Genomic DNA, 21015 nt, shown 5'->3' on the forward strand with positions numbered 1-21015 from the left:
CTCAGCACTCTCCTCCTTCCTTTCTCTCATTTACCTTGTTGGCTTGGTTCCCCTTCAGTTAGCAAGCAAGTTATGTGCTCCTCTTGCAGGTCTATTAGGACTGTGGAAATTTCCCCTCACCTTGTCCTGTGTCGACTCCTTAAAGAAGAAGGAAAGAGTAGGAGTGTGGGTAGGGAGGAAGAGAGAAAATGTTGTTTCTGTGTCCTACTCTAACAGCAAGGTTGTGAGTTGAGCTCTGCTACATACATCAGCTCTCTCTTTCAGAAAGTGGAGGAAAGAACTAAGAAACACAAAATATGGTCTCAAACTAAATACTAAATTTTTAAAAATACCATTAGCCGCGCCCATATTTGAAAAGTGTGGAGGCATGGTGTAAACCACCCTTTAATTACCAATAAACATGAGCATTATTCTTGTTTCATAGAAGATTACAATAAATTTAACAGCAGCAAGAGTCAAGGAAGAATGGCTGTCATAAATACAATATGATTTTGTGATACAGAAGCAACTGCAGAAGAAATGGAATATGCTTTTTATAAAATAGGAGATGAAATCACAGATGTCTTTTATCGTGCATTTTGCTAGCATCAACACAATTTACAGAATTGCTGTGTGTGTGTTTGTGTACACAATCCACTGAAATGCACAGTTCCCTCTGAGATGATATGCTCCAGGTATTCAGCTGTGCACACAAACACCACACAGTAGTTTCATGGTAGGAAGTGAAGGATATAAATTCATCCCCTGTGCATCTGTCCTAATAATGGAATACAGTTCTATGGTATCTGAGCACCTCTCAATGGATGATATCCAAAATCACAGTAGACCAGCAGTCTTAATTTTGATCCCTACTTCCCTTAAGGCAGTTTGAGCTAGATGATCTGGTTGTCCCTTCTGGCCTTAAACGCTGTGACTTTGTGACTATGAATCTGTGCGCTATTGTTTGGTTCTTTAATTTATTTTTTCCTCCCCTCTCTTTATTGTGTACCTTCTCTTGTGTCTCTTCTTTATTGTCTGTTGTCTTAGCTTTCCCATAATGTCAGGTAAAAACAGCAAAGTTGAAGTGTATTTTACATTTTGTTCTGGAGATTTGTGCTCAAATAGTACCTACTCTGCAGGTACAGTCTGCCCCTCTTTGTCCCATTTCAGATACCAGGTATATTGTTACCAGGTATATTGGCACTCATGGCTGCTGGCTGCACATCACAGAAGTGCTTGGCACTATCTGTTATTTTTCTCTTTTTGTTTAATATTTGCCTAGAAACTTATTTGGTTCTTTAGTCTTAATTTTGTCCCTCCATTTGGCAAACATAATTTCTTTCCATATTTTTGTTGGAGTTGAATTCAGCGAGGCTGTCTTTGTTTATTAAACTGTTGTAGTTACATAGCACTGTGTTATACCAAAACTACTTGGTGTGTCTTCTACCATTCTCTAAGTGTATTTCTTTCTCTTTTGTTATTTCGGTAGTTTAGGTCCTGATTCTGGACCCATTGACGTCAGTGGCAAAACTTCCACTGGTGTAAGAGGGAGCAGGTTCAAGTTTTTAGGGGACAAACCTTCAGGGTGCTTGCTCAGCATTTCCATGAGGTGCTGAGTACCCTCTAGCCCCTATTGTAACTCCACTCTTCTCATAATTGAGCTGTCATTGATGAAGAGTCATCAGGAGCACAAAATTGTTTTTATATGTCCAAAAAAGTATAAGTTCCTCAGCAATATTTGTTGGGATTTGTTTATTTTTGTTTTTAAGGAAGTTAGAATTTGTGGGATTTTTCCACTGCAAAGGGCAATTGGTTGTCAAACTTTTAGTCTTAACATTTGACTTATGTTTCTTTATGTGTTATTAGTTACTCTGTGGTACACTGGCAGCAGCACATATGGTTTCTGTTTGTTTTTTAGAAGTTCATGGAATATTGATATTAATTCCTTCTATTGGATGACAACTGAATGTTTTTTGTACTGACAAATATCTCAGCAACTACGTGCAATTACAGAAGTGTGTGTGTGTGTAATTTATTTAACAGAGGGGGTAACTGAGCCATAAAGATGTTAAATGACTTGCTCATATCATTCATGTGTGTATATATATATTATATCTGTACACGCCCATGTATAAATATACACTCAGTTCAACTGATCCTAGAGTTTATTAGTTAGGCTATCATTTTTATGGGTAGCTTTGAGCAACTTACTATATATATTATACTGTAATTCCATAAAATCCCATTTGCAAGACCCAGGCTATTGTGCCTTGAAGTCCATCAGCTCTATCTCTGATGACCCATCGAAGGGAGCAGCTTTGCTACGTGACAATCTTCAACTGAAAATAGTCCACTGCCAGTCTTATAGAGTACTGCTCAAGAACTAACAGTAGGAGCGACACACATGTCCTGTTCTCTCTAATCTGATATTAGCTACCATGATGAGATATATAGTAGGAGAGTAGACTTCTCAGGTAATTGGAACCTTTAGACCATTATATATATCCACACAAGATAAAAGATGTTGTGAAGAGGCCAGTTTGATCTAGTAGTTAGTCCAGAAGACTGGAAATCAGGAGACTGGGATTGTCTTCTTGACTGTGCTAATAATTTGCTTAACCTCTTTGACTCAATTTTCCCATCTGTAAATGGAGATTTTTATACATTTTTGTAAAGTGATTCTTCAGTAAAAAGCACTAAATAAATACTAAGTAGTATTTTAGATCATACATATCTTCGATGAGTATCTAAAGCATACATACAAGTTAACATGCACTAATTGAAAAAAAAATTGCATTTTTTGCAAACTCTGCTAGTCTCTTAAATCCTGATCCTGCACCACTGAAGTCAAGGGAGACTTTGCTTTGGCTTGAGTGGGTATTGGAGTAGGGTCTTAATGAGGTAAACTGTTGCAGGTGTCATAATGTCTGTTTCATGTTCACAATGAAAGAGATGATTTTGAACATTTTAAAGCAGCGGAATTTGATACTGCCATATGCATATACATGACAATCAAAGAGAAAACTTTCTCCCAGCAGGCAACTGGTCTACCACAACATGTCTGTACCTATTGCCGACGGAGCTGCAGTTCCAGGATCGGACTCCTGAATCATCTCAGGACTCAGATGTAAATTTGTGGTAGTTCATCCTCGAATTGAGAGATCGCCAATGAATGAATGATACATGACAGTTATTCTGTGACATGGTGTAAGCGTGATTTGTAATAACTGTAAGACTTGTATGACTTCTTGGTGTCTGCCATTCTCACTTTAAAGGGATTCACTCATACTGTGCGTTGTAGGGTCCATTAATCTGTTATCTCTCTGCTTGGTTTTAATGAGATGGGCCCTTTGGGATTTGGATTTTTAAAGTGTCTTTCTTTCAAAAATATTTTTATTATTCATAATTCTAAAAATAAAATATGAATTTCTTCCCTAGTAGATTCTGGCTTGCAGTTGCGTTAAATCTTTAAGAGCTGATTCATTAATATTTTATCTACAGGAACATAACTTCCTTTCTGTAAAGTGTGGCACATTCTAGATATTCACTTGTGATTGTCCGTCTTATTAAGGGGTGATGTGACTGCTTTCCGTGGTGGTGTGTCCACCCCACACAAGCCCTGAGTGAGTTAATGTGGGCCAGGAGGGGCTAACTAATCGTAGATGCTGCACCTGGAGCGGGGAACCAAGGATTGATAAGGCCTAAAAGCAGATGAAATCCAGTGGTGGGGAGGAGCTGGTATAGGAGTATAAAGCCAAGAAGTGAGAGCATGAAAGGGGCTGCAGGGAGGAGGTCTGCAATCACTGCCTAGAGGAAAAGGGAGTTGTCCATGGACAAGTAGGAGATCTGGGGGAAAGTAAGCCCTGGGGTCCGGTCCTGTCATGGACCAGAGTCTTACAAGAGGCACAGAGGAGTAAAGTAGCCGTGGGGAACCGAGGAAGCTCTGATGGTAAACCGACAGATAGGTAAGGAGGTGGAATAGGAAGGAACCCAGGGAAATAGCAACAGGGTCTGAAACTGAGCTGACCTAGGTTGCTAGCCATAGGGCCCCGGGCTGGAACCTGGTACAGGAGGCAGGCCTGGGTTCCCCACCAGCTGCTGGGGAAAGTGGCACAGGACCTGAAGTTGAAATGGAAGACTACCTGAAACAGCATTCAGACAGCTAGTTCCATGGAACTTTGTTACCCTGGAAGGGAAGGACTTTATAGTGACCTGGCTGGAGGGCTGAGTCATGAAGAGGGAGCACTGAGTCCTGGCAAGAGAGAGACAGGGGCTACAGCACAAGCAAGCAAGCAAAGGAAGGTGGCACCCGACAGGGAAAGAGCTAATTCCCAGACCTAGTTCCAATTAGGTGCACCTGTAGTGATTGGAACCGCTTCACACTTTTGTGTAGGCTATTGTGATGTAGTGCTGCTTCCAGTTGCCATTCTTTATAGTGGATCTGGAGTGGGATATGACGATGAAATACTTTCTTCCTTCAACCTAAGAAGTCAGCAATGGCCATATTTTCTTCCACCCAGTCCCCTTGTTAGGACATGATGCCATGGTATCATGGCATAGGTAACAGAGTCTCATCTAGAACCTGTATTGTGGGGAAAGGCAGCTGCTTGAGATCCAGCTGTTGAGCTTCTCATTACTCCAGTAGTAACCACTGCAGGTTTGGTTCGGAGCAGTCGGAGCTTTGTCTTGCAGCTTTCTACCCTGTCTCTATGGCAGAAACAAGTGTTAGAAACAAGGACAGGAAGAGGAACATTCATAGAGAGTTTTTATTCCTGTTTGTTTATATTCTGTAGCACTCACAAGGTGCTAGGTGCTGTCCAAAATGTATGTGAAAACACAGTCCCTGTCCCCAGTTAGTCTAAGAAGATGAGCAACTTATGAAAGGGGAGGGATAAAAACAGTCTCTCTCTCTCTCACTCACACTCACACACACACACACACACACACACACTTTTTAATGATAAATGTCAACTATCCCAAACTAGTGATCCACCTCTATAATTAGTTCACTAGCTTCTTGTAGATGTCACAGTAGAAATAAGTTTCAAGGAAGGACTTCCAGGAGAACAGGGTAATGGCCTACCTTGAACTCAAAGAGCCCCCCATGTGTATGGAGCCCCATAGAGTGGAAGAAGGCACAAAGTCAGTTGTGGGAGAGCAGACAAAGAGGAGATTAAGTCTACTAAAAATTCACAGAATTGGAAGTGTGGAAGGGGCGGGGGAAATTGACTCTCAGACCCTAGTCTGACTTCTGTACTGAGACTCTTACACTCCAGCTGGTCTTTGCACAACTTTCTTGCTTTCTGGCTGCCTGCAAGATTTTTTTAAAAAAATCTTCTATACCTTCTTCCCTTGTCTGCCACTAGGTTCTGCTCCTGCAGCTTCTGCAGGGTGGTCAGGAAATACAATCAGGATCTGCAGAGAGTATTTTCTGCCTTTTGCCTTTAAGTTGTGCTGATGAGTCAAATACCAACCCTTAATGGTGTTCATCAACAGCTCTTTGATAGCCCAGAATCCAGCAGAGCCTATCTCCCCACCTAAACAGAACTAACAAAATTGTTGTTATGACGGAAAAGAAATGTAAACAAACACAAAGAGCTGGGGAGGAGGACCCTGCCTACCTGAGCACAGATGGTCTCCCAGGGGAAGGGTGAGCTAAAGAGTGGTATTGTGATTAGGATGTTTGTTTTCTTTGTGATCTGTACTTTGTATTTCTTGTACTTAAGTAAAGAGCAATAATGTGTTAGACTTTCATGTAAAGCACTTGTGTTTATTATGTGCTACACCAACCATGCAACCCCCGAGAGAATTAAAATGTAACCTAGAAGGTGGGATTTTGATAGTGAGTGTGTTTAAGATACTGGGGTATCTTGTGGGTCAACACAGGTCCTGGGGGCATAAGGTAGAAGGATTGTGGGGCTCCATTTCCATGAAGAGGTAGCAGACAGAGAGTCAGGATCCTGGAAATATGCCAGAGGTGCCAGGGAAGAAACAGTACTATAGCTTTCTGAGACCCAAGGAAGCTTAGCATACATGAAAAGAAAAGGAGTACTTGTGGTACCTTAGAGACTAACAAATTATTTGAGCATAAGCTTTCGTGAGCTACAGCTCACTTCACTGGACTCTTTTGCAGCAATCTAGTGGGCTACTTGTAAGGCAAGCCCAAGCAGAACTGTCTCCTCTCAGTTTGGCATCTCATGGACAGATCATAGCCTGTGGGTAGAGTCTGTAGAAAAGTATATTCACTATTTTTTTTTTTTTTCCTTGTCTGTGATCTGTATCTAGCACCTTAGAGTTATCGTCTGGGAACTGTGGCACTCCTGGTGATTCAGTTTCTTTTAAAAGGCGGATAGTTTTCTAACCAATTGCATGGGAGAGGGTAAGATGTATAAGAAATGTAGCTTTCCTTTTCACTGGTAAGTATGAATGGTTGAGGGTGTTTTGTGCATGTCATTGTGCTATTTAAAAAGAACTCTGCCTCTCAAGTTGATGTTTCTGTGTAAAGCTACTGCAGGACCCTATAGCTACCAGTTAACTTATTTTTTTAAGTAGATTCAGACCCTGATGTGACCCTCACTTCATGATGTTTGGGTTTTTTTTAGTCTTCAACTGCAGTGTACAGTAGGAGTCCAACATGACTCTCATTAATGAATTATAAAATATAGTACATTTGGTTTCTTTTGCGTAAGTATTCAAGTAAAGTAGAAAAGATTCATGCAGGAAAATTGGCTGAAAACATTGTTAACCATCATTAAAAATATTCCATTAAATGCAGCATAGCCATGTCCCCACTCGCCATGTCAGCTTGGCCTGAATAACTGTTGGCTTATAACTAACTGCCTCTTGCACATCAGCTACCTTTTTGGACACTATCCTTAAAGTGGGTCATATTGCTTGGATATTTTTTTTTCTTAATATTTAAGAGAGTACCAGCAAGACTTAGTTGGACAGAAGCCAACTATTGTGGTGGACCTAGTTGTTCAGATTTGTTTTTTGTACTTTTGAGGTTTAATAAATGTTGAAGTTGAGTGTTATCCATTTCCATGAAAATTTAGTTGTGTTGTCTGACACGACAAAATCTGAACTATATCACTTTGGACACAGTCAACTGCATGCTGGGAGATTTCCACTAAATTCCTGAAAGGGTTAAAATTGTGTGTGCTATCTGCCTACGCAAATTGAGACGGACATGATAAACTGCAAAACTCCATTAAAAGTATGTGTTTTTATACCATTATATTGTGTGTCTGTCTGTAATAACTGTTTCTGAAATCTGTTGCAGTTTGGAATACTGGATACTAAGTAGGAGACAAGAATGTAAAATAAATACCATCTTAGAAAAGAATTTGTATGACATTGTACAAAAGTTGGCCAAAAGAGAGGAGTGAAGAAGGCAAAGGTATTTTAATAATACTCTGGTAAAAACTTGTTCAGTCCTTGTGAAACTCTAAGGTTTCCCTCAAGATTTTAGGAAAGGGCTTAGGGAGAAGATGTCATAATATTGTAGGGCCCTGTTCTACTCTTAATAAGGTGATCTTTAACTGCAATTGACCTCAAAACTGGTGAGTACAAAATGTTAGGTCTCTCGCTACTACTAGACTAGAGTTATGTGAATGGGAGCTGCACCTGTGAAATTGATGGAATAGTTGGGTTCTTTGTGCGTAGAGAAGAAAGTATTAATCAGGTTTTTTTGCACATTTTTAAACAAGCCCAAATTAGATTTTCTTAGTTTTAAAATCTCAAAATAAAATTAGGAGAGGCAGAGAACAAATACAAGTGTGGTGGGTTCACTATCTTTATATTGTTTGAAGAAAATGCTAGGTCAACACTAACATTTGAGCACTACAGATAACATTCTGAAAAAGCCAAACTAAATTTTGGGGGCATTTCTTTCTATTTCATGGCACCGTATTGACAGCATTCTATCTTCTAAATGTAATTAGAAAATGTAAAGAAGCAGCCTGATTGGAGAATGACTTTTTATCTCATAAAATATTTGTACTTTCATGTTTTACCTTATGAAATCATTGTATACTCTGATGGAAACATGGGGAAATAGCCATTCAGTTTTTAATAGCAAAATATTTTGACTGAACTGGTGTATCTAAGTGGTCACCAGCCTTTTCACTAGCTTGGTCATCTCATCTTTGGAATGCTGCACAGCAAAATTTTGAAATGCACTTTCACTGTGTACTCAGCGTTTTCTCTGAAACAGTATTTTCATATTTAGTAGGAAAAAATGTTAATACAGCATTAGGGTAGTAAACTGTCTCCAGCTCTTGTCCACTGACAGTGATATGTGAGCTGATCCCATTACGTTTGTTTGTCATCAGCTTGGTTTTCTTTGCACTGATTTCCATGCCATATTTTGCGGAGGTTTCGTCCAATTATTTCACAAGGTTGGCAAGTTCATTTTCGCTGCCTGCCAGGCCATCAATGTCATCAGCGAACCGAAGATTTGAGATTGTTCGCCCCCCAGTGCTGACTGTGCATATGTGATCTTCCAGGGATTCAGTCATTTATATGTTAAGTTTAGTAAATGCTGTGGATGCCTTTCCTATCCTTGATGTCCCTTCCTTCTTGAGGTCTCTGTTGGCCAATGTGTGCTGCCCAGGTAGGTGAATTGTTCTATTTTCTTGATATTTTTCTTTCTAATGTAATACTGCTTGACATCTGGGCTTCAAGGATGTTTGTTTTAGCATACCTAATTTTGAACCCTGCTTGGCCTACTGTTTTTGCCATGTTTTCTGTCTTTCTTTGTAACTTTTCAGGTGTGTTGCTAAGTAGCATGTTATCAGCAAAGTCGAGATCTTCTTGGCATTTGCCATCAACTCATGCTATTGCCAGTGTTTGCGTTGCTAATACACTTCTTCATTATCCAGTCTGTAGCATGCCAAACAAAAGCGGAGATAAAATGCAGCCCTGTTTCATGTCGGTGTCTGTATTGAGCTACTCTGGAGTGTATGGAGCACTTTGCATCTCTGTGCATGACCTTGATGATGTTGATGACTTTAACTGGGATTCCATAGAGTTGAAGAATATTCCATAATGTATGTCTGTGCAGGCTGCCAAATGCCTTTTGAAAAATCAATACAATTGATGGTGAGGGGAGCTTGCCATTATATACATTCTTCTATAGTGGTCCTTAATGTGAATATCTGATCTACACGAGATCTCTTGGGCCTGAGTCCAGCCTGTTCTTCTCTAAGCTTTGCATCCACTGTCTCTTTTTTTTGGTGTAGTGTCTCACTGTGGAAGGCTTTCTCTACAACAGAAAGTAATACAACTTCTCTCCAGTTATTAATGTCAGTAAGATCACCCTTTTTGGGTTTTCTGACGATAATTCCATGTTCCCACTGGTCAAGAGGGATGTTTTCCCAAACTTCATAGAACAACTCTGTCTGTTTTGTGAGGATGCTGAGGTCACGTGTGTTCAGCATTTCTGCTGTGATTTGGTCCTCTCCTGCCCCTTTATTGTTTTACTGTTACTTGATTGCAGCCTGTACTTCTGACACCTCTATTGGACAGATGTTAATGTCAAGTTGATCAGGTTCACATGTTTCATCTGAAATGGGTCTGGGTCTGTTGAGGATGACTTTGAAATGCTCTGCCCATCTGTTCTGTTCTACCCCAGTTGTAAGCATTTTTCCATCATTGCTTTTTATTGGCCTGTTTCCTGTTTTGGAATGTACAGACTGGATTTTAGTCACATTGTAAATGGCTCTGTGGTTTCCTAGCATAGCAGCAGCTTCAGTTGCTAGGTCTTCAATATATCTCTGTTTCTCTTTCCTTGCATTGCTTTTCATTGCCTTTTCTGCTTTCTTGTACTTCTCCTTTGCTTTTTCCAGTATGTTGTTGGTCTTAGCATTCAGGAGTTTTCCTTTCAGTACTTTTCTGTCCTCAGTGAAACGCCACATCTTTTGACTTACCCAATTCTTGCTTTATGTTGATATCCAACTGTGACTGCTGCAGCTTGAATCACGTGCACAGGCCAACGAACACTGCCCATTTTCTTCAGTCCCAATGTGTGTGTCTTGCCTTCCTTTGCCTTTGGTACTGCCTCAAACCTGTTCCTTAGTTCAGGTTGTAATTTCTTGCAGTACTTTTTTGTATCCAGTTTTGTACTGGTGCTATTCTTTACCACTTTCTGTTTAAAGATCTTTCTCAATTTTAGTTTCAGGTTTAGCAATGAAAAGATTGTGCTTTCTGCTGATATTTGCTGTTTGATATGCCCTTGCCTCTTGCACAGATGACCTGAATCTCAGGCTGATGCAGATGTAGTTAATGTAGTTTTTCATTTTGCCATCTGGCAAATGCCATGTTTTTTTATGTATATCTTTGTGAGGGAATCGAGGGCTTGGAAGAACTAGATTGACTACCAAGTACAGTCCAATGAGTCTCTCGTCGTTTTGGTTAATGATTCCCAACCTATGCTTCATCATTGATTTTTTTTCCATTTCTTGGTTGTCACATCCTATTTTAGCTTGAAAGTCACTCATCATAAGGAGTAAGTCACTTTTCCTCAACTGTTATTTTACCAAATTATACATATTTAGTCCATTCAATATGTCCTCTTAAATTAACTCTTACAGCAAAGTAATCAACTTTGTTGCTCTCCTTTGAACTCCTAGTTTACCAATCAGTTCTGGAATGTAGCGCCTGTATTGGTCTCCTCCCCCTAGAAATTCTCCAGTACCTTTACTCACCTAGGGTACATGACATAATATTCATTTAATTCAATAAGTAATCTCTTCTCATGGAAAGAGAAGTTGGGAGGGTCTTAAGTGTATTAATGGGATGTAGAATCTAGGATAGTTTCCACAACTTGCTGATTGGGGCCAGGACCTATGGAGGCACCCCTCTCCTTGGGGGATCTCAGTCAGGAGCAGATAGGGCAGTGCAACACACCCTTCTTTGGCTCCCTCTCCCGATGAAGTGCAGCATGGGTGTATGTGTATGCATCTTTCCTTTACCTTCCCCTCTTTCTCTGTACTGTGTGGAGGGGGTGCAGGCCATTTCACACTGCCTCTGGGCATTGGAGCTCATCCCATTCACTCCTGCTGCCATTGGCCTGGGACACTGGGGCAGCTACTTGATTTTCGCCTTCTGGAGTAAGAGGGGTGGGATGGGATGGCTACCATTTGCTGTTAAGCCAAGTAGCCATTTTGGGCTCTCTGTTCCAGCCCTACTTTTTTCCCACCTTACCTAGTATTCCAGACTCCTGTGACACTGGGGACTAGGCTGATCTCATCAATCTTTTGTTTGGAGGTCTGGAAGGGATTTTTTTCCCATATGGCAAAATTGGCAAACTGTGGTGTGGGTTTTTTCACCTTCCATCTGACATCTTTGAGTTCCAGTTTTGGGATTTAAATTACATTTGTCACAACTTTGGTGGGTTCAAAAAGGATCTGAGATGAGATCCCTGTAACCCAGTGAGCTGCCCCCAAGCACATTACTTGGTGAGGGGATATGCCCTCATGTCTCATCTAGTGTGGCTCCCCTCATCTCACATTTGCTACCTCCTGTGTGGAGGAGGGGAACGGGTTGGAATTCTGGCTTCTAGATGGGTCCCTAGGTAGGCCTGAGGGTGTAGAGGGTACATTGCTCTCATACCCACCCTCATATATGTAGAAACTGGAGCCATTGGTGCCCAGTTGAATTCCACAATGCACCAGTCATTCAGAATGGTTTGAGGGGGAAGGTTAATAATAATTGTAATAACAATAATAATTGTTGGTTAATAATCTCAAAGTTTGATTTCTCCATTTAACCATACTACGGCTATGCGTGTCATTGTTTCCGTGTCCACATCAATGAGAGGACGGTTAATTTCAAACATGTTATAGAAAATTGGGGAGTGTTTGCCATCAAATTTTCTTTTATTTTAAATTTTACTCATTCTTTCAAATTCAGCAAAGCAACTATGCCTGAGTGATGACTAGCCACATGCTAAGAAATTTCTAAAATCAACTGTTTGAGGAATTTGAGCAGAACAAGTGTTCTTTCTCACTTGACTTCCTCAGAAATAGCTGAATAGATTTGTTTTTTGTTCAGACTTCTTGAAAGAATTCACCTTTAAGGTAAGACCAAACGTGAAGTTTCAACCCCCAAAGTATTATTTTTAGAAAGATATTAACAATTGAAAATGGGGAGCTTAGCAAGGAATGCTATTTTTAACCTCGCTATGTTTCTGTTGTGAGCCTAAAGTACAAGTCATTGATCTATATTACCAGTGCTATTATAGACTAATTGGATATTACGTATGAGCCAAAGTGCATTAAGACTGGTTAGAATAATTAATCTAGAATGCCCACATAACCTGCAGTTTATCATTACTTTTGTGAAATGTCAATTTGTGCTATTCCTTTGTCACTAATTCTTCTTTTCTTTATGTGCTTTGGACAAATCATTGTCATTTCAATGCAGAATTATAAGTGAAAGGGTAATCTTCCCAGAGATTAAAAAATTCAAACCTAAAACAGCATGCAGGGTAATTGTATGTTTCTGAATCCTTAAAAGAATTCTGACTGCTCTGTATTTTTTCTGGCCATTTTACAAAACTAGACTTGCTTTCTTGGCAGTTTCTCCTGATGAGAACTTTTGAGTTTTTATCCACATGGAACTTTTCAGACTCACGAAACCAGGTTTCCTGAAGAATTAATACATATTCTTGAAAGATTACAAATGAAATATTGTCTCTCATCTTGTTAACATCTGTCCTGCTTGAGGCACGGAGTATATGGTACTTGCTGCCTTATCAATATTGTGTGCATTTGACACTGAGCAGGTGTCAATGGTAACAATGCTGTGGCACTCTTTACATTCATGCTTGAGGAAGAAGGTGGTATAGGTGATCACCTCAATCAGTTGCAAACCCAGCAGTTTTCATCCATCCTGTTTCCTGTGATTTATAGCAGTCAAGGACTTGTAATCTGCAGTTATAGTGGCATTGAAGTTTGTGCCACTTGGTTTCATTAACACTTAGCTAAGTTTAACAGCAGCAATGACAAACAACCTTTTCCAGTGGTAAAATACATGAAAAATGATCTCTCTTACAGTGCAAAGAACACCACCAATGTAGCATAGTGTACAGCCCCTGAGCAAATCTTGCAGAAGTAGTACGATTGTGTAAAATCACTACTAATAAAATAACATATACATCTTTCTAAGAATGGCCTGCCAAGACACTAATAGAAGAGACTTCAGGTAAAAGAAAACATGCATTTTTTCTCTTTTGCCTAATGAGACAGACAGTGTTACTAAGAATACACTCTGAAACCTTTTGTTACTACAAGGGCTATACAGAAACAATATAAGAACAAAAGCCATTTAATGGAAACAGTCTCCTATATTGTTGTGTTTATGTAGGAGGAAGCTACCATAACAGTTTCTTTTTCTGACCTCTTGAGAAACTTATTTCAGGACTCCTGCCATCTTCAGAATATGACTTTGTAGTCAAAGAGTTAAAGCTATTGCTCTCCAGTGTGAGAAGGAAGCATGCAAATGGGCTGAGATGAAAAATAAATTGCAGCACAGTGCTGTCTTGTTGAGGTTGCTGTTGCCTTTTCCTAAAGGAACAAAACACAGTGCAGTGCACTAAGTATAATAAAAGTAGTACAAGAATGGCTTTGTAAATGCAGGTCTCCAAATGGTTCTTTGCTTAGGGGTATGTAGGTTAGTGTGGGGTTCTTCAGTGGTGTCTGATGAAGACTTGTTAGAGAACTCCCAGTCAGCAGCTGCAAGAAATGCCATGAAATTCATGAGTGGCTGCAGCCATGTTTAAAAAGGGGTAGCAATGTTACACTGTTTCTCTTTCCTCCCTCTGCTCTCCTCTCCCCCACCCCCCAACAGAGCAAAAAGAAAAAAAGCATGGAGTGAGTGAAGGGGAAGGGAGGGGAGGGCAAGACAAACTGTGCTAAAGCAGAATTTTAAAAGGAGGAAAAAAGATGAGAATGATGGGAGTGGACAGGTACACAATTGTTAAGGGCCAGATTCTGGTCCATGAGAGCTACTCTGGCAATGTACAGGGGCCTTAAAGAGGCTGTTTTGGTCCCCATGGATATTCCCTTGGTGCAGGAGCAGTGTAGGGTCAACATAAACGGTCCTGTGCTTTCCCAACCTGGAACCCATGGAATACTAGTATTCCATGGGAGGGAAAGTGGCTGTAGCTCTTTGCGCTACAGCTATTCTGGATTTTGGAGCTGTGCTGGGTTTTGAAGCTGCCCATTGGCAGCTGTAAGGAGGCTGCCATAAGTTAGAATAGCCCCAGAATGCATTGGCTCCGCTGGAATGCATTGGTTTTGCCAAAGGTACTCTAGCAAGACAAATTCATTTAAGCTGCGTAGTGGTTTTTGATTGAGAACATCATAACAAGGAATAGAAGTGCATGAAACTAAACCAGGAAGAAGTCAGTAAGGGCTACTAACAGCAAATAAAAGGCAATACAATGTTCTACACAGTTGAGACTTTTCCACTAGAGATATTTAAATTGTAAGCTGGGGGAAAAATTGAAATTAATATATAGGAAGATAATTGTTATGCAGGATTGCCCACTGGGTCTCTTTCAGCCTGACAGCTAACTCTATCAGAGCTTGGGAGTCATTCTGAAAAATTCCTCAAACTCTTGTGAGTTCAAGTGTAGCACAATCTTGAAGCTATAAAACTCTGGTAGGCACTAGTGGGGTTATTTTAAAATTCACTTTAGCATTTTTTAAGCCACAGTGTAAACTGCTGTAGCCTTGAGGGAGTTATACAGAACTTGGAGCCATCATTTACTTTAAAATGCTGCTAATTTTAATATAAGATGTCTGGGACAAAGAACACTTGTTGCTTTAGTGCTCTTTGAAGAGGAGACCTTGACAAATGTCAGCTTGAGGCAAGCAATCAGAGTGAACCAAACACCTACAGCATATACTTCAAAGATATCTGTGGGAGGAAAAATGGAATGGTTTTCATTTAAAAAAAACAAAAACAAATCATACATAAATTTTGCATCTTGGTTTCTATAAGGTATAAAGACAAAATATTTCTGCCAGTGTGTGGAGAATCATATTATCATAGACATGTAGGACTGAAAGGGACCTCAGTAGGTCATCTTGTCCAGTTCCCTGCATTGACGCAGGACTGAATGTTATCTAGACTATCCCTAACAGGTGTTGGTCTAATCTGTTCGTAAAAGCCTCCAGTGACGGAGATTTGCACAGCTTCCATAGGTAATTTGTTCCAGTGCTTAACTACCCTTACAGTTAGGAAGTTTTTCATAATGTCTAACCTAAATCTTCCTTGCTCCAATTTAAGCCCATTACTACTTGTCCTGCTCTCAGTGGTTAAGGAGAATAATTTATCATCCTTCTCTTTATAACAATTTATTATATAGTTGAAGACTCTTTTCATGTCCCCCTCTCAGTATTCTCTTCTTCAGATTAAATAAACCCATTTTTTCCCAATCTTTCCTCATAGGTCATGTTTTCTAGACCTTTTATCATTTTTTGTTGCTCTCCCCTGGGCTTTCTCCAATTTGTCCTCATGTTTTCTGAAGTGTAGTGCTCAGAACTGGACACAGTACTCCAGCTGAGGCCTTATCAGTGCTGAGTTCAGTGGAAGATTTACTTCTCGTGTCTTGCTTATGACTGTCCTGCTAATACATCCCAGAATGATGTTTGCTTTTTTTGCAACAGTATTAGATTGTCGATTCATATTTGGTTTGTGATCCACTGTAACCTCTATATCCTTTTTTGCAGTACTCCTTCTTCATCAGTCATTTCCCATTTCGTATTTGTGCAATTGATTATTCCTTCCTCAGGGTAGTACTTTCATTTGTCCTTATTGAATACCATCCTGTTTAGTTCAGACTATTTCTCCAGTTTGTCAAGATCATTTTGAATTCTAATTTTGTTCTCCAAAGCTATTGCAACCTCTCCCAGCTTGGTATCATCTGCAAACTTTGTGAGTGTGTACTGTATGCCGTTATCCTGTCATTTATGAAGATATTGAATAGAACTGGACCCAGGACAGATCGTTGCAGAACCCCACTTGATATGTCCTTCCAGCTTGATTGTGAACCATTGATAACTACTCTGAGTACTCTTTTCTAACCAGTTGTGCACCTATGTTATAGCACGTTCATGTAGGCTATGTTTCTGTAATTTGTTTATGAGAAGATCATGTGCAACAGTATCAAAAGCCTTACTAACGTCAAGATGCACCACATCGTCTGCTTCCCCGCATCCACAAGGTTTGTTAACCTGTCAAAGGAGGATACGAGGTTGGTTTGACGTGATTTGTTCTTGATAAATCTATATTAACTGTTACTTACCACCTTATTTTCTTTTAGGTGCTTACAAATTAATTGATTATTTGCATCATTATCTTTCCAAATACCAAAGTTAAGCTGTTTGGTCTATAGTTTCCTGAATTATGCTTATTCCCCTTTTTATAGATACGTACTATATTTACCCTTTTCCTGTCCTCTGGGATCTCTCCCATCCTCCATGAGCACTCAAAGATAATTGCTAATGGCTCAGAGATCTCTTCAGCCAGCTCCTTAAGTATTCTAGGGACGTATTTTGTCAGGCCCTCCAGACATGAAGTCATTTAACTTGTCTAAATAATTCTTAACTTGTTGTTCTCCTATTTTAACCTTAGATCCTACTCATTTACACTGACGTTCACTATGTTAGTTGTCCAGTCACTGCGTTCTTTTTTGTTTAAAACTGAAACAAAAAAGGCATTTAACACTTTGGCCATTGCTGCATTTTTTATTGTTGTCTTTCTCTTCTCATTGAGTAATGGGCCTACCCTGTCCACATTGTAAAATGTTGTTACCCTTTATGTCCCTAGCTAATTTAATCTTTTTTGCCTTGGCATTTTTAATTTTGTGCCTACATGCTTGTGTTGTTTTGTTGTGTATTCATCCTTTATAATTTGACCTAGTTTCCACTTTTTGTATGACTCTTTTGAGTTTCAGTTCATTGACGATCTCCTGGTTAATCCACAGTCTTACCACTGCCTTTCTTCCCTACGCATTGGGATAGTTTGCTCTTTTGCGCTTAATAACGTTTCTTTAAAAAACTACCAATTCTCCTGAACTTTATTTCCCTTAGACTTGCTTCCCAAGGGATCTTACCTGAGTTTGTTTGCTAAAGCCTGCCTTCTTGAAGTCCATTGTCTTTATTCTGCTGTTTCCCCTCCTGCCTTTTCTTAGAATTATGAACTGTGTCATGTCCTGATCACTTCCATCTTCAAATTCTCAGCTAGTTCCTCCCTGTTCGTCAGAATGAAATTTAGAATAGCCTCTCCCCTAGTCACTTTTTCTGCCAGCTATAATAAAAAGTTGTCTCTGATTCATTCCAAGAATGTGTTGGATAGTCTGTGCCCTGCTGTATTATTTTCCCAACACATTTCTGGGTCGTTGAAGTCTCCCATTACTAGCAGATCCTGTGTTTTGGATGATTTTGTTAGTTGTTTAAAAAAAGTTTGATCCATCTCTCTTTCTTGTCAGGTGATCTGCAGTAGACACCTATCATGACATCACCCTTGGTTTTTAGCCCTTTAGAAGAGGTGGACTTTCTCTGGCTAAAGCAGGGATCGGCAACCTTTGGCACACGGTCTGTCAGGGTAAGCCCCTGGCAGGCCGGGCCATTTGTTTACCTGCAGTGTCCACAGGTTCGGCTGATCGCAGCTCCCCCTGGCTGCGGTTCACCGTCCCAGGCCAATGGGGGCTGCAGGAAGCGGTGCGGGCCAAGGGGTGCTGGCCACCCTTCCTGCAGCCCCCATTGGCCTGGAACGGCTAACCGCAGCCAGTGGGAGCTGCGATCAGCTGAACCTGCGGACGCAGCAGGTAAACAAATCGGCTTGGCCTGCCAGGGCTTACCCTGATGGGCTGTGTACCAAAGGTTGCTGATCCCTGGGCTAAGGTATTACAATGAAACATTTAGATCTTTAATCAAGACACATTCTGGTCTCATTCTGAATTTTTTTTCAGTAAAATATAAGATTAAAAAAGCTTCCAAGCCAACACAGAACAGCAGTTTGAATGTGTTATAAGTAGTTCACATTTTTTGTTTAATAGGACTATTTTTAGAATGCTGCAAATATTTGAAAACATGAAAGACTATTACTGGCTTTTTTATTGCCAATGCAGCTTCAAAAATTGTCCCTTGGTATTTTTAATTATTGCTTTGAGCACTAAGGTTTTTCCAGTATTTTCTGAAGAACTTCAGTTCTTTACTTTTAGCTTTTAGTGCATCTTAAAAAAAAAAAGGGGGGGGGGGGAATAAAGGACCAAACATGAGTTAACTTATGAACTTGCAGAGAGAGCATTGCAACTGAGAAAAAAAAATCTAGTACTAATTTCATACATCTTGTGAACTATAAAAATGTTGTAAATGCTCCACAATTCAAGAATGATATATAGCTGTGGCATGGATTTGTTTAAATCCTTCAAAACACCTTGTAAATGGGGTATTGCTGCAATGGCTGCAGGTTATTATTACTCCTGGAAGAATACCCAGTAATCTATTGTTCCATCAAGAGATCTGGAACAGTTTTAAATTAATCTTTTGTTACTGAATCAATGTAACATTGTTGTCTTCATACTACTTCATAGGTAGGAAGAATAGTTTACTTTTGGATTTGGTTCTGTGGAAAAAAAGTAAAGAAATTTCCAGCAGCCTGAAATAATTCAAAATATAATTATATATGGTTGCCCCCCAGTCCATCTCTGATTTTTTTGTGTGTCTAAACTTTACAGTTACTCCTAGGTTAATCATAGGGAGAACTGGTAGTGACACCTATATTTATTTGCCCTAATACTTTCCACTATAAAAGATTCTTGTGACAGTTTTTGGGGAACAGTTCTAACCTCTTCATTGTATGCGGAAGTTGTTCAGAATTTGGCAGGGGGAAAGTCCTTGGGCTAAAGAAGTACCTTGTTTTTGACCCATAAAATTCCATTCAAGTTTAGCTGAAATTTAAACTGTTAAATATCATCATTTCCTTTTTGCTAGTCACTTTGTTGGCAATATTTTGGCAATATGCCAAATAAATCAATATGCACATTCTGCTCTAAGGCCCTTGTATTTTCTAAAGCAGCAGCAGATGGCATTGCACTGGGAACCCTGGGAAGCACATAGCATGGTTGCTGCTGGAGCAGATCATGTAGCTCCGGGAGGGAGAGGGCTGGGCTCGGTTACTCCTGACAACCTCCTGGATCCAGCACATTGAACCAGCTGCCCACCTTCCCTTCCACCCCAGGGATACCTCATAAGGTGGGAGCATGCCATCTCATGTAGAGCTGGGCTGCGCTCCCCCGACCAACTCCAGACCCAGCATATGGCTTCAGCAGCTCATACTCCTCTCAAATGGGATAATGTCCTTCTGCTGCTGCCAGCTAGTGTAGTTAATCCTATAACTCAAGCTGTGCTGCATTGCTAAATGTTTAGGGTTCAAATCCTGCTGATGTTGCATGATGGGGGCTTGTTATAGTTGCACATGATAGAATTTTTGTACCATTTCTCTTAGGTTTTTTTCCCATATAATATCCTTTATTAAAAGAATATTTAGATTGCAAGGTCAAGCAGTAGGAAGTGAGGAAATAACAGAATTTATTACACCTGAAGCCTTAATTATATCCCACTGAGTATATGTATTATGATACATTCTTTAAGCACATGATTACATATTTTGCCAGGGTACCCCACCTTATTCAATGCATACAATGGATGGTGTTAAAAGAATAAATCAAGTGTATTGAATAATACTCTTTGTAGGACCCTGGTCTCATTTGCTGTAGACGTTACAAGGTGTGTAGAGAAGAAAGCAAGGGATTTCAAAGAACTGGCCTGTGGCAGTCGAATACGACATAGGAGAACTCAGTTCTGTCCCTGTCTCTGCTTTGTGTTGCTGATCAGGGCACTTAAACCAAAATTATGGCAGGTGGCCACTAATTGTGAGACTGAGGTCTGATATTCTGAAAAGCTGACCGCTCGCAGTTGCAGTAAATGAGAGCTGTGGATGCTCCACACCTCTGACAGTAATGCAGTGTGGTGTACAGGAATGAGCATGCAGCTAAGAGTTAGAAGGTCTTGAGTTCTAACACTGACTGTCACTGATTTAATGTATGGCCCAAACAAGTCTCTGTCTTTTTTCCATTTCACAAATGGGGATGATGATGCCCTTATCTCACAGGGGAGATAAATTCATTAATAGTTGACAGTCACTCAAGTAGTGCAGAGCTGAGCTCCTTAGAAAAGATCATGAAGAAATGAATAATTCAATAGTCAGTGTAGTGTTTGGAGTGTGTGCAGTAAATAAGGCAGGGTTCTCACATTGAATGATGGGGGTAAAAAGAAATAGTGAACATCTGTCTCTTTACCTGAACACCGTTTATCTTATCACTAAATAAGACAGGTTACTGTGGGGAGAATAATATGAGATCACATAATTAAAGAGTGGGTAAAATTTTCTAAATTGGCTAAGTGGCTTAGCAGCCTAAACTCAGTTTTCAAAAGTGACTTAGGCACTTTGAAAATAATTGGGAGGGACACTACTAAGTCACTTAGGTACTTCTGATAATTTTATCCTATAATCATAATGCATACACACAAGGGAGCAGAATAAAGGTTGTACTGACAACCTGAATGCTTGTCTTTCCTGATTTATAGGGTTTAATGAGACGCTGTCAATGTTAAGTTGTAAAACTTGAAAAAGTGGAGTGGACAGAGTATTAGAAAATATAAGTTGGGGAGCAATCATGCACTGGTGAAGGGATGGACCAGATGATCAGTAGGACTTTTCTAACAAGTTTCTGTGATTATCTGAAGATTAGTAAAACCCTAACTTTAACCCAATAAAAATAACCATAAAAAAATTCTAGTGAGGGGTACACATGTGACTAGTAAGTACAGTAACCTGTTTCTCTTAAAATGCCATTATCATGGTTGCTGATTGCATGGAGCTTGGGAGTCAGTGGAGAAAGGTATGTGGAATATTCAAGCAGAATGGAGGCCAGTGCCAAAGGGAGTAATTGGGGCGATG

At 40.0% G+C, this 21015-nt stretch overlaps 1 protein-coding gene across 7 annotated transcripts in view; it reads left to right on the top strand.

Annotated features, from left to right (window-relative positions):
• Positions 1-21015, top strand: part of COMMD10 (COMM domain containing 10) — a 158872-nt gene that overhangs the window by 48290 nt on the left and 89567 nt on the right. For 2 of the 7 annotated variants that reach the window (XM_074952998.1, XM_074953003.1), the window contains exon 6: positions 3015-3106. The exons of 4 other annotated variants lie outside the window; for them this stretch is intronic. In XM_074952998.1, coding sequence (XP_074809099.1) covers positions 3015-3106 — 92 coding nt within the window. The remainder of the gene's footprint in view (positions 1-3014; positions 3107-21015) is intronic. One more of the 7 variants, XM_074953000.1, reaches the window with a different exon arrangement.

Source organism: Natator depressus, chromosome 5, assembly GCF_965152275.1.
Source record: "Natator depressus isolate rNatDep1 chromosome 5, rNatDep2.hap1, whole genome shotgun sequence".
NCBI classification, from domain to species: Eukaryota; Metazoa; Chordata; order Testudines; family Cheloniidae; genus Natator; species Natator depressus.